At 36.5% G+C, this 14,720-nt stretch overlaps 1 protein-coding gene across 1 annotated transcript in view; it reads left to right on the forward strand.

Annotated features, from left to right (window-relative positions):
* The window catches only part of FLT3 (fms related receptor tyrosine kinase 3), a 234,497-nt gene that overhangs the window by 54,595 nt on the left and 165,182 nt on the right, over positions 1-14,720 (forward strand). Inside the window, exon 2 of the mRNA XM_053708480.1 lies at positions 14,541-14,656. Coding sequence (XP_053564455.1) covers positions 14,541-14,656 — 116 coding nt within the window. The remainder of the gene's footprint in view (positions 1-14,540; positions 14,657-14,720) is intronic.

Genomic DNA, 14,720 nt, shown 5'->3' on the forward strand with positions numbered 1-14,720 from the left:
GGGCCCCTGAGGGTGGGGGCCCTGCTTTTTTTTTTATATATTTTTTTTTAATAAAAAACGTTAACCTACCACTGCCTGCACTGATATCATGTGAGTGTGACATGACTACAGGAGGGGTTAGTGTTTCTGTTTTACCCATTGGTGTTTATGTGTGTGTGTATGGTGTGTGTGTGTGTGTGTGTATGTATGTGACTGTGTGTGTATTTATGCATGTATGTGTGTGTTTGTGTATGTGGTTTCTAGTTACTCCTCTGTTTAACAGTACAGTTACAGACTAGGAGTTTAGGGGTTAATACGTTTATTTAGTTGCGGAGGGGTCTGGGAGCGGCGGAATAGGGGTTAATACATTTATTTCATTGCGGCGGGGTCCGGGAGCAGCGGAATAGTGGTTAATAGATTTATTTAGTTGCGGTGGGGTCAGGGAGCGGAGGGATAGGGGTTAAGCATTTTAGTATAGTGGCGGCGTTTAGTGATAATTAAAGTTGGTAAAAAGCCGAATAGCAGCGAGATCGATGACTGTTAGTTAACAACAGTCCGATGCTCATCACCCCGTACTTGGTGCACAGCTTTTTGACGGCTTTTTTTATAAATATGGAGAGCGTATTCAGGTCCACGGCCACGATGTTAGGCGGAGCGTATTGGTGCCGTCGAATGCAACAAAGTTGACGGCTTGATAGATATCCCCCATGAACACATAAATACATATGTATACATATATAGATAGTTGGGACAGTATGAAAAATGCAAAAAAAAAAAAAGAGTTATTTGAAAATTTAATTCCCCCTGTACTATATTGAAAACACATTATTAAAACTTAACACATTATTTGATTTTTCTACTTTGTGAATTTAATGTATTTTTGAAAATATACACTCATTTCTAATCTTTGAAGCTTAGCAGGTATAGGAGTGAGTCTGTGGGGCACATTTATCAATGCCCTGTGTTTCTGGCGAGCCTGCAGGCTCGCCAGAAACAGCAGTTATGAAGCAGCGGTCACAAAGACCGCTGCTCCATAACCTGTCCGCCTGCTCTGAGCAGGCAGACAGGCATCGCCGGAAATCAACCCGATCGAGTACGATCGGGTTGATTGACACCCCCTGCTGGCGGCCTATTGGCCGCGAGTCTGCAAGGGGCGGCGTTGCACCAGCAGCTCTTGTGAGCTGCTGGTGCAATGCTGAATACGGCAAGCGTATTGCTCGCCGTATTCAGCGAGGTCTGTCGGACTTGATCCGCACTGTCGGATCAGGTCTGACAGACCTTGATAAATATAGGCCCATGTGTCTCCACGTGTAATAAGTAATCCATGTTAGTTTTTTTGTTTCTGGTTAGTTGTTCAATTCACATTAATAAAAAACAAATAACCTCAGAAATAAGATACTGAAAAGTATAAGCTACCAAAAAAATCCCGTTGTTGTTGTTTTAGAACACCAATGACATATTCTCAAGTCTCTATTTTTTTTTTAATGATGTTGAAAGCACTAATTTCTCAACAATCAAGATGAACCTTGTTTTATCATTTTGTTGTTGCAGCAATACGGAACACTGCTGCCAAATCTATGTTAATTTCAATTTATTATTGAGTGCAAGCAGGTCACACCCTTTTCATAACTATACTTCTCTAACTCTATTTGACTTTCCTTTTCCAGGCATAGGTTGCTCAACTTTATCTAATTTTCTATTTTTTTGACAGTTTAAAGGTATAGAAAGGTATATAATTGAAATGTGCATGTCTTATACTTCGATTCACTAAAATGCTTCTAGTAAAAAGTTATTACTGTTAATTCAGCGGCATATGCACATATGCTATGTAACTAGAGGATCAAGATTCAAACACAATGCCTGGTAAGGGAGCTTGTGGTGCTGTGTATTATGTCAGTGAAGATTTCATTTGTGTCATACAAGCCACTGCTTTAAAAAAGTGTGGTGGTTAAATGCTGGTGCACGGGACACTCGCAATATATATGCGTATGCCTGTGAAAAACAGTAAAAACTTTTGCTCAAAGGATTTTAGCTAATGGAGGTATATTGCAAAAATGTTTCTATTTAAAATTTAAATTCGCCCATGCACATTTCATTACTACTTAGGTATTTGCACATAATTATACTGTTATGTGGCCTTCCTGACTAAAGAAGCAGTACACATAAAGCAACAGGTACACATTCGATACTTGTAAATCCATGTCCAGAGAAAGCAGAGACTGTGTATACTCACAACGTAAATATAAAAAGTGCATAGTAAATGAAAATATTCATAATTAATGCTCAGTGTCTGCATGATAAATGTATGTGCATACATAGAAATCACTCATACAATGGAATAAAATAGATACCAATGGATCTTATCTCTAAAGGATTTCTATAAATAGTGAAAATATTCATGACCAATGTCCAGTAGCTGCATGAAAGAACCTTAGTGTATATAAATTACACATAACATAGGTATAAAGAGATACCAATTGATCTTATATTTAAAGGATCTCTATATTTAGCGAAAATAGTCATGATCGATGTTCAGTATCTGCATGAAACAATCTTTGTGCATATAATTTACACATAACATAGGTATACAAGAGATACCAATAGATCCTATCTCTAAAGGATATCTGCTGTTGTATAAAAATACAGATAACTATTGCAAACTGCAATAGGAAATAAACATGCAGAGTACTATGAATGAAAGTTATATACCTAGAGGGGTATATACTATAGATTGTGTACACTAATAGCATAGGGCATGTTATGTATTGCATCCACAGAGACAGGAGTTCTGCCTATGTAAAAAAGTATTATTTGTTTAACAGAATAGTGTACAGAATCTGCAATGATGGGAGTACAGTGCTTGATTGACTTATAAATAAATATTAATAGTGCAGATAGTTATAATAAATGGTAATGACCATATATTATTAGTACCGTATATAATTGCACATATAATAATACATTGGGTACACTGCAGATCACATAAGAATATGCTATGGTCTACAGCTGTCTAAGGTCTTTATAAAAAAAAACCTCAGAGAGGATATTATCAATTCTGACCCTTAGGTTATCAGCACAAGAAATATATTGCACATTTACCTCAGGCAACTGAGTTAAATCCCCAGATTTACACTTACGCTTACTTAGTTTGGGGACAGCCATAAAACAAACAGTCACTATTTTGTAAATTTTAATTTTTTTAGCTTCAGGAGTAAAACAGTAGTTTTCCCCATCATTGTCAAGTACAGGGAGAATTTCCTCTGAACATTAGACTGTTTGGCTGATAAGTATGCAAAATATTAGGTATACAATTCTTACAGATTTATTTGACCTGTCATACTGGAACATATGTAAAAAATAAACATATATACGTAATATAGGGATATCTGTAATTGACTCCTCTATGGAAATATCAGTGGAAACAGAAATATTTTGTTCCATGTTTGTACTTATATAACAGTATACAATGACACCTTATTTAATAAGCAGTACAGAGAAAACCTGGTAGAGAGCCCTCTACACTATAAAATACTCCCTCAGACACTTAAGCAATCTCCCAATGTAATCAGTTTAATAGCCCTCAGAAATAATAAGATGCCCATAAGTACCCCCTGGCAGCACCTATATGGGTAGTCACCCCTTTCCTGGGTTTGGCACGCACTGAAAATCAGATTAGAATCTGTTTAGAAGTAGGCCTCAACTTTTGTAAATCTAGTCACAGAGGCTCTGGATTAAAAGAGAAAAGCCTGGAAACACTGGGGTGGGGTGGGGGTGGGGGGGCGCTACAGAGAATAAAATATATTGCATAATAGGCATATAAACCCTGTCAAAATGTGTTCCCCCACCTAACTGAAGCCTGTACTACTGAACTGCATCATGCACTAAGCTATTGCCGGTTCTCTTAAAGGGACACACATTTATTTCTTAAAAGTGCTCAAATAAAAAACCCTAAAGCTGCCAGAGGGTTAGAAAGGGTCAGAGGCTTCCCTAATAATGTTCCCAATGCTAGTAGAACTGTTAGGGATATGATAAGGAGAAAAAAATGTGTCATGAGGGGAGCAGGTTAAGTCCCCTGGCTATACTGTGGACCATCATAATTTTATGAAATAAATATATTTTTATATATATATATATATATATATATATATATATATATATAATGTTTTTTTGTGTAAAATACATATTTACACACACACACACACACACACACATATATATATATATATATATATATATACATACACACAGTCGTATGCAAAAGTTTAGGCACCCCTGACAATTTCCATGATTTTCATTTATAAATAATTGGGAGTTTGGATCAGCAATTTCATTTTGATCTATCAAATAACTGAAGGACACAGTAATATTTCAGTAGTGAAATGAAGTTTATTAGATTAACAGAAAATGTGCAAAACGAAATTAGACATAATTAGTTAAATTAGACATAATAATTTGCATAAATTTGGGCACCCTTGTCATTTTGTTGATTTGAATACCTGTAACTACCTAGCATTGATTAATTGAAACACAATTGGTTTGGTGAGCCCATTAAACCTTGAACTTCATAGACAGGTGCATCCAATCATGAGAAAAGGTATTTAAGATGGCCAATTGCAAGTTGTTGTTCTCTTTGACTCTCCTCTGAATAGTGGCAACATGGGGGCCTCAAAACAACTCTCAAATAACCTGAAAACAAAGATTGTTCAACATTATTGGTTTAGGGGAAGGCTACAAAAAGTTATCACAGAGATTTAAGCTGTCTGTGTCCACTGTGAGGAACATAGTGAGGAAATGGAAGACCACAGGCACAGTTCTTGTTAAGGCCAGAAGTAAAATATCGGAGAGGCAAAGGCAAAGGATGGTGAGAACGGTCAAAAACAGTCCACAGACAACCTCCAAAGACCTACAACATCATCTTGCTTCAGATGGTGTCACTGTGCATCGTTCAACAATTCAGCGTATGGGAGAGTGATGTGGAAGAAGCCTTTTCTGCATACACACCACAAACAGAGTCACTTGAGGTATGCAAACAAACATTTGGACAAGCCAGCTTCCTTTTGGAAGAAGGTGCTGTGGACTGATGAAACAAAGATTGAGTTATTTGGTCATAACAAGGGGCGTTATGCATGGCGGCAAAAGAACACAGCGTTCCAAGATAAATACTTGCTAGCCACAGTAAAATTTGGTGGCTGTTCCATCATGCTGTGGGGCTGTGTGGCCAGTGCCGGTACTGGGAATCTTGTTAAAGTTGAGGGTCACATGGATTCCACTCAACATCAGCAGATACTTGAGAATAATGTTGAGAAATCAGTCACAAAGTTGAAGTTATGCCAGAGCTGGATATTTCAACAAGACAACGACCCAAAACACTGCTCATAATCTACTCTGGCATTTATGCAGAGGAACAAGTACAATGTTCTGGAATGGCCATCCCAGTCCCCAGACCTGAATACCATTGAAAATCTGTGGGGTGATTTGCGGGCTGTCCATGCTAGGCAACCATCAAACCTAACTGAACTGGAGATGTTTTGCAAGGAGGAATGATCCAAAATACCTTCATCCAGAATCCAGACACTCATTACAGGCTATAGGAAGCATCTAGTGGCTGTTATTTCTGCTAAAAGAGGCTCTACTAAATATTGATAATATATTTCTGCTGGGGAGGCCCAAATTTATGCACCTGTCCAATTTTGTTTGGATGCATATTGCACATTTTCTGTTAATCCAATACACATCTACTACTGAAATATTACTTTGTCCTTCAGTTATTTGATAGATCAAAATTAAATTGCTGATCCAAACACCCAATTATTTATAAATGAAAATAATGGAAATTGTCAGGGGTGCCTAAACTTTTGCATACAACTGTATATATATATATATATATATATATACATACAAAGGTGGCACTCAGTCAGGTAACTGTACCTTTTATTAAAGTGAGCAATGTTTCGGGTTGCTCACTTTAATAAAAGGTACAGTTACCTGACCGAGTGCCACCTTTGTATATATGTATGGTTGATTTGATATCACCAAGCCCTGGAAATCCAGAAGTGCCAGGCTGCTCCAGTTAGCTTAAAGGAGCTGGATGGGGCAGTATGTATTCAAATCACTGGATCTCAGCTTTCTTAAGCCTTAGAAATCCCCATAACTCAGTATTTGAAAAACAATGATCAGCTCTTTCAAATGTGAGCTTCTTGGGAATATAAAGTTAAAGCACAATTTAAAAAATAATTAAAAATAAACACTTTTTAAAGAGGGGAGTCTCTAGCAATTATTAAAGGCTATTAGAAAGGCCTAGAGGCCCAATACCTGTTTTAAAGCTCAGAAGCCCTTAGTAGAGGTTTATGGAAAACCCCTATGTGCAGATCAAAGTTATATACATATGTTTTAAAAACTGAGAATAGCATAATGCTATTGTTTTACTACACAGAATTAAACATTTTGTATCAGAATATCAAAGTGTTTAATATCCCTTTAAACTATAACATTATAAAATAAAAATGGCATGCACTGACAAAAGTCCATTAAACATTCCTGAAAAATTGGTACTAATCTGTTAGCTCTGTCTTTGTGGATCTTATCAGTGATCTAACAGCACTGAATGTGGTTGACAGCCTAGGGACATGTTGTATTATTATGGGACAGTGTTTAGTAGTGTATGATGAATATGTAAAGGTGAATTTATTCTGTACATAAACACATTTAAAGGGGGTAAATAGGAGTACTGTCTAAGTTTTGATTGATCGCTCTTTTTATACGTGTCCTTATAATGACATATGACCATTTACATTTAAGAGTTAAGCTACTGATTTTCTGACTGCTTAAACCGTCCCTAATGGCAAGTAACAAGCAGCACGCCATTAAGTTCCCACAGGAAGCAGCCCACAAGCTCTGAACAGGAAAGCTGACCCTGCTAAAGGATGAGTAGAGGCAGTGACTGTTAAAAGGGTCTTTTCTAAAATAGTTCAGGAAGGGGAGTCCGCCACAAAAGCAGCATTTCTGGCCTGGCGGAACATAATTTATGATCAGTGTGACAAATACAAATGATGCCCATGAGATTTTATGTATATATGCAACTAGGACATTCTTGTTTGTAAAGAGATATGTTATTAGGGCGACAGCAGAAATTAGTCAGAAAACGTTTAGTTTTCTATAGAAACAAATGGAACAAAGAGAAATTATGCTTTAAAAACAAGAAAGGAAAAAGCAGGCACCAGCAGCAATCTTACTTTTAACTAATTTATGAAAAAATCCAGCAACAATAAAGATATTCTGTGACAGTTAATTCTAAAAAAATATATTATGCACATGAAATTACACTATTTAACATGTTACAAATAATTATTTTGCAAGGCAAAAAGATTAAATCTATTAAGGCTATTTATTCTGATTTTTGTACCACAGTCCTTGCAATCCTTGATTGGTCACTGGCTGATAAGCAGACCTCCCACTGTTTTATGGGTACACGGATAAATGCCTCACAAACATACAAATTATTTAATTATTTTTTTCTCAATGTAGTAACATCAGGTTTTAATTCTTTAAAAAGTAGTGCCCTCTTTTAGATGCAAAAATGCACCTTTTATAGAGGTAAGCCAAAATAAAATCCTATACAATTTAAGAAATATGCAAAAATGTTGAGTTTTTTCAGCTCTTTAGCAGATTCAACCATTTAATGAGTTTCATGCCCATCTAAAGATGTATGTAAAGTTGGTGCTAGAAGAGTTTAGTTTGTGTGAGATGTACTTAAAGGGAGATGAAACCCAAAACTTTGCTTTTGTGATTCAGACAGAGCATACCATTTTAAAAAGTTTCCAATTTACTTCCATTATTAATTTTGCTTTGTCCCCATGATATTCTGTGTTGAATAGATACATAGGTAGGCATCTAGAAGCCTGGTTTCTCAACAGCCGGGGCGTGGCCCGGTGCCGGGCCGTGACAGCCCTGCTGGTGGGCTATGACCCAACATGCCCCCACTACATACTCTTGACAGGCCCACCACTCCACATATCAGGAATACCAGGCAGACCTTTCAGAGTGCCATTACACATATGCGAGGGCCCTGGGCATGTAGCGGCAGTATAAATAAAATACAATACATATATATGTATATGTGTGTGTATATATATATATATATATATATATATATAATATGACTCCTGGGCCCTGGACATGTCCGGCTGAAATTTACTGGGCCTTGAGGTCACTTGGGTTGAGAACCACGGATCTAGAGCACTGCATGGCAGGAAATAGTGCTGCCATCTAGTGCTCTTTGCAAATGTAACACATTTTAGTCAAACTGCTGCCATATTGTGCTCCACAAATGGTCTGGCTCCAAACATACTTCCCTGATTTTCAACAAACGTTAGCAAGAGAATGAAGAAAAATAGATAATTGAAGTAAATTAGAAAGTTGCTTAAAATTGCATGTTCTATCTGAATCATGAAGGAAACATTTTTGGTTTAATATCAATTTAATGGGCTCTACAGTGTTTTGATTGAGTTATGTGATTTGTTAGGTCTTTGAATGGAGATGTGAAATTAAAAAGAAATCAAGGCAAATTATGTGGATAGACTTTAGTTTTTTAGAACATAGATTTGTATCTTCTGTAACTAATACAGGAATTAACTAAGGGCTCCAGTCCATCACAATATCTTAAGCTCATTGCTTCCCTTTCTATGGGGTTTCCAAATTCAAATCCATTCCAGTTAATTAAAAACCCCAAGATAACACGAGTATCTCAAGGTTTTAAATGCATTTGTGTCATAAATCAACCATAACTTGCAAGCACATTTTTGCAGGATTGTTATGGCTCGATGATATAAACTTTGCCTGCTCAAAGCCACTTTTTCCACCCAGTGGAATGATCGTAAAAAAAGGGCAGTCCCTGCGAGTGGCTAGATGGCTCCAATTAAAAGTATTGGAGCTTGCTGGATAGGGGCACTTTGCTCCTTGGAGCGAAGTTAGCAGGGAGCAGGGGGAGCACATTAAAATTCAAATCCTGCAGCCAATATAACTCACATTATGCTGCTTTCTGCATAGAGCATCTTATATTCGCCTATATTTTCGTATACATGTGTTTATCTATTAGGTTTATAATTATTTTGAGTGTTCTGAGAAAAGCTTGCCACCTTTTAGTTGGCGAGAAAAAAACGTGATATCTGCAGTGCGAAAATCTTTATAGAATTACGCTGGGATTAGAGAGGCATTTTCAAATATGCCCATGGAACGCCCATGTTCAGCCCATTTTATGAAAAAACAACAATTACGCTTTGCATTTTGTATTTTTAAGTTCAAATTTCTGTGTGATTTTCACACATTGGCCTCTAGTTATGAAGCCGTCTACTTTCCTGAATTCGTCGGCCCAATACGCACACCTAAGCTCGCCTCACATCGCCGCCGCGGACCTGAATACGTTCGCCAAAGTTATCAAAAAAGCTGTCAAAAAAACCAAGTACGGGGCGAAGAGCAGCGGACTGTGTTAGTTATCACTCATCCGATCTCGCTGCTCTTCGGCTTTTTTACAGCTTTATTTATAAGCTCTCACTAAGCACTCACACTATACTATACTGTTCTACCCCCTATACCGCCGCCCCCGGAGCCCCCCGCAACTAAATAAAGTTATTAACCCTTAAACCGCCACTCCTAGACCCCGCCGCAACTATTATAAATCTATTAACCCCTAAACCGCCGCTCCCGGACCCCTCCGCCACCTACATAATACCTATTAACCCCTATCCTGCCCCCCCATACCGCCGCCAACTATAATAAAGTTATTAACCCCTATCCTGCGGATCCCGGACCCGCGCAAACTAAATAAATTGTTTAACCCCTAAACCGCCGCTCCCGGACCCCTCCGCCACCTATATTAAACTTATTAACCCCTAATCTGCCCCCCCTACACCATCGCCACCTATAATAAATTTATTAACCCCTATCCTGCCCCCCCTATACCGCCGCCATCTATATTAAACTAATTAACCCCTAAACCTAAGTCTAACACTAACCCTAACACCCCTCTAACTTAAATATTATTTTAATAAATCTAAATAAAAATTATTCTTATTAAAGGGACAGTCTAGGCCAAAATAAACTTTCATGATTCAGATAGAGCATGTAATTTTAAACAATTTTCCAATTTACTTTTATCACCAATTTTGCTTTGTTCTCTTGGTATTCTTAGTTGAAAGCTTAACCTAGGAGGTTCATATGCTAATTTCTTAGACCTTGAAGCCCACCTCTTTCAGATTGCATTTTAACAGTTTTTCACCACTAGAGGGTTAGTTCACGTATTTCATATAGATAGCACTGTGCTTGTGCACAAGAAGTTATCTGGGAGCAGGCACTGATTGGCTAGACTGCAAGTCTGTCAAAAGAACTAAAAAAGGAGCAGTTTGCAGAGGCTTAGATACAAGATAATCACAGAGGTTAAAAGTATATTAATATAACTGTGTTGGCTATGCAAAACTGGGAAATGAGTAATAAAGGGATTATCTATCTTTTAAAACAATAAAAATTCTGGTGTAGACTGTCCCTTTAACTAAATTATTCCTATTTAAAACTAAATACTTACCTATAAAATAAACCCTAAGATAGCTACAATATAATTAATAATTATATTGTATCTATTTTAGGATTTTTTTTATTTTAGAGGCAAATTTAAATTTATTTTAACTAGGTACAATAGCTATTAAATAGTTATTAACTATTTAATAGCTACCTAGTTAAAATAAAGACAAATTTACCTGTAAAGTAAAAACAAACTAAGTTACAATTACACCTAACACTACACTATCATTAAATAAATGATTCCTATTTAAAACTAAATACTTACCTGTAAAATAAACCCTAAGATAGCTACAATGTAATTAGTAATTACATTGTAGCTATTTTAGGATTTATATTTATTTTACAGGTAACTTTGTATTTATTTTAACTAGGTACAATAGTTATTAAATAGTTATTAACTATTTAATAACTACCTAGCTAAAAGAAATACAAAATTACCTGTAAAATAAATCCTAACCTAAGTTACAATTAAACCTAACACTACACTATCATTAAATTTATTAAATAAATTAGCTACCAATACCTACAATTAAATAAACTAAACTAAATTACAAAAAACAAACAAACACTAAATTACAGGAAATAAAAAAATATTACAAGAATTTTAAACTAATTACACCTAATCTAAGCCCCCTAATAAAATAAAAAAAAACCAAAATAATAAAAGTCCCTACCCTATTCTACATGACAAAGTAATCAGCTCTTTTGCCAGCCCTTAAAAGGGCCTTTTGCGGGGCATGCCCCAAAGTAATCAGCTCTTTTGCCTGTAAAAAAAAAAACAACTCCCCCAACATTAAAACCCACCACCCACATACCCCTACTCTAACCCACCCAAACCCCCATTTAAATAAACCTAACACTACCCCCCTGAAGATCTCCCTACCTTGAGTCGTGTTCACCCAGCCAGGCCGAAGTCATCACCCAAGGGGAGCTGAAGAGGTCTTCCATCCAATAGAAGTCATCATCCAAGGGGCGCTGAAGAGGTCTTCCATCCGATAGAAGTCTTCATCCAGGCGGCATCTTCAATCTTCATCCATCCGGAGCGGAGCCATCTTCAAACGAGCCGACGCGGAGCCATCCTCTTCAACTGACGACTACCCAACAAATGAATATTCCATTAAGTGACGTCATCCAAGATGGCGTCCATCGAATTCCGATTGGCTGATATCAGCCAATCGGAATTAAGGTAGGAAAAATCTGAGTGGCTGATTCAATCAGCCAATCTGATTTAAGTTCAATCCGATTGGCTGATCCAATCAGCCATTCATATTGAGCTCGCATTCTATTGGCTGTTCCGATCAGCCAATAGAATGCAAGCTCAATCTGATTGGCTGATTGAATCAGCCAATCAGATTTTTCCTACCTTAATTCCGATTGGCTGATAGAATCCTATCAGCCAATCGGAATTCGAGGGATGCCATCTTGGATGACGTCACTTAAAGGAATATTTATTCTTCGGGTAGTCGTCGGTTGAAGCGGATGGCTCCGCGTCGGCTCGTTTGAAGATGGCTCTGCTCCGCTCCGGATGGATGAAGATTGAAGACGCCGCCTGGATGAAGACTTCTATCAGATGGAAGACCTCTTCAGCGCCCCTTGGATGATGACTTCTATCGGATGGAAGACCTCTTCAGCCCCCCTTGGATGATGACTCACCCAGCTGGGTGAACACGACTCAAGGTAGGGAGAACTTCAGGGGGGTAGTGTTAGGTTTATTTAAGGGGGGTTTGGGTGGGTTAGAGTAGGGGTATGTGGGTGGTGGGTTTTAATGTTGGAGGGGTTGTATTTTTTATTACAGGCAAAAGAGCTGATTACTTTGGGGCATGCCCCGCAAAAAGCCCTTTTAAGGGCTGGTAAAAGAGCCGATTACTTTGTAATGTAGAATAGGGTAGGGACTTTTATTATTTTTTTTTTATTTTATTTTATTAGGGGGCTTAGATTAGGTGTAATTAGTTTAAAATTCTTGAATTTTTTTTATTTTCTGTAATTTAATGTTTTTTTTTTTTAATTTAGTTTAGTTTATTTAATTGTATTTAATTGCAGGTATTGGTAGCTAATTTATTTAATTAATTTAATGATAGTGTAGTGTTAGGTTTAATTGTAACTTAGGTTAGGATTTATTTTACAGGTAATTTTGTATTTCTTTTAGCTAGGTAGTTATTAAATAGTTAATAGCTATTTAATAACTATTGTACCTAGTTAAAATAAATACAAAGTTACCTGTAAAATAAATATAAATCCTAAAATAGCTACAATGTAATTATTAATTACATTGTAGCTACCTTAGGGTTTATTTTACAGGTAAGTATTTAGTTTTAAATAGGAATAATTTATTTAATGATAGTGTAGTGTTAGGTGTAATTGTAACTTAGGTTAGTTTTTATTTTACATGTAAATGTGTCTTTATTTTAACTAGGTAGCTATTAAATAGTTAATAACTATTTAATAGCTATTGTACCTAGTTAAAATAAATACAAAGTTGCCTGTAAAATAAAAATAAATCCTAAAATAGCTACAATATAATTCTTAAAATAGCATGCTCTATCTGAATCTTGAAAGAAGAAATTTGGGTTTAGTATCCCTTTAAGAAGCAAATGTCAAAGTCAAGTGAGCTGTTGGCAGATGGAACATATAACTGTGGTTATTTGTATATTCCAAAATGTATACAAGATGTTGGAGTGGATACTTCCAATGGTGTTTTTTCTTCCTTCCAGCCTCCCATTAAATACATGTAAAACAAAAAAGTAGTTAAGTAAATCCATGTTAGTGCAGGTGCATAACGTTTGGTTAGGAATGGCATTGGTGGATGGGGAAGATAATTATTTGATAAGAGATAAGACAGGATAGAAACATTGCATTTGATAGTAGATAAGAACAAAAAAAGTCCCATAAAGCCTTCCTATTATACATGTTACTATTTTCATAGGATAACCTTATGCATGTCCCAGGCATTTTTAAATTATTTTACAGTCCCTTTGTTTACCAAGTCTATTGGAAGTTTATTGCATGAATCCACCACCCTTTCTGTAAAAAAAAGGCTTCTTTGCATTTCTCCTGAATCTGCTACCCTCTAACTTAAGGTTGTGACCCCTTGTTTTGCTATTTCTTTTTTGTGGAAAATGCTTTCAGCTTCCATTTCCATTCATAGATTTAAAGGTTTCTATTATGTCACCTCTTTCCATTCTCTCCTCTAAACTATACATATTTAGATCATAGAGTCTTTCTTTATATGTTTTATATTTTTTAACCATGTACCATTTTAGTCGCCCTCCTTTGGACAGTTTCTATTTTATTTATATAAATTGTATACAATGTTCTAGATGAGGCCTAACTAGTGATCTGTAAAGTGGCACAAGAACCTTGCTATTTCTGCTACTAATACCTCTCCATATGCAACCAAGTATTTGACTGGCCTTACTGGCTGCACTGCTGCATTGTCTATAAAGTCTTAAATCATCTGAAATAATAATTCCCAAGTCATGTTCCTCTTTAGTTACAGACAGTAATGCACCATTGATACTATAATTGGCCTTTGGTTTTTTGATTCTTATACGCATAATTTTGCTCTTGGTAGTATTAAATTTTAGATTCCATTTATTTACCCAGTCCTCCAAAAATAGGAATGGAGAGAGAGCAAACAATAAAGGAGCGAAACAATAGGAGGATGTGGTCAGGAAAGGTATAAATATTGAAGAAGGAAATTATTTGATTAGCGACACTTTGCAATATAAGCACTGGATTCTATGGACCATTAAAAAAAACTATTCATATAAATATTACATTATCTTAATGACAAAGTTTTTGTCTACCTGTAGTAGTTATCACTGTCGGAACTGATTGTTTCATCTCCTGATAGAAATGATGTACTATTTATTTGCCTACACAACTCAGCATTAGTTTATTGTTAAAATAAACCTCTTTGTCATTCATGAAGAACAAGTATTGTGACTCAAAGATGCCAGCATTGGATTTCGTCTGCTTTTATTTTTCAGTTATCACTACAGTCGGCACGTTGTGTTCGGTCACAAACCAAACTTTACCATCCATTAGCTGCTACCTAATCAAGACAAGAATAGAGATAACAGATGTACAACAAGCTGAAACTAAGGTAGATACATACACCCATTACCCTTACATTACGATTAGGCTTAGTGCACATTGTTGCTGGATGC

This window comes from Bombina bombina, chromosome 3 (genome assembly GCF_027579735.1).
Source record: "Bombina bombina isolate aBomBom1 chromosome 3, aBomBom1.pri, whole genome shotgun sequence".
In the NCBI taxonomy this organism is placed as follows: domain Eukaryota; kingdom Metazoa; phylum Chordata; class Amphibia; order Anura; family Bombinatoridae; genus Bombina; species Bombina bombina.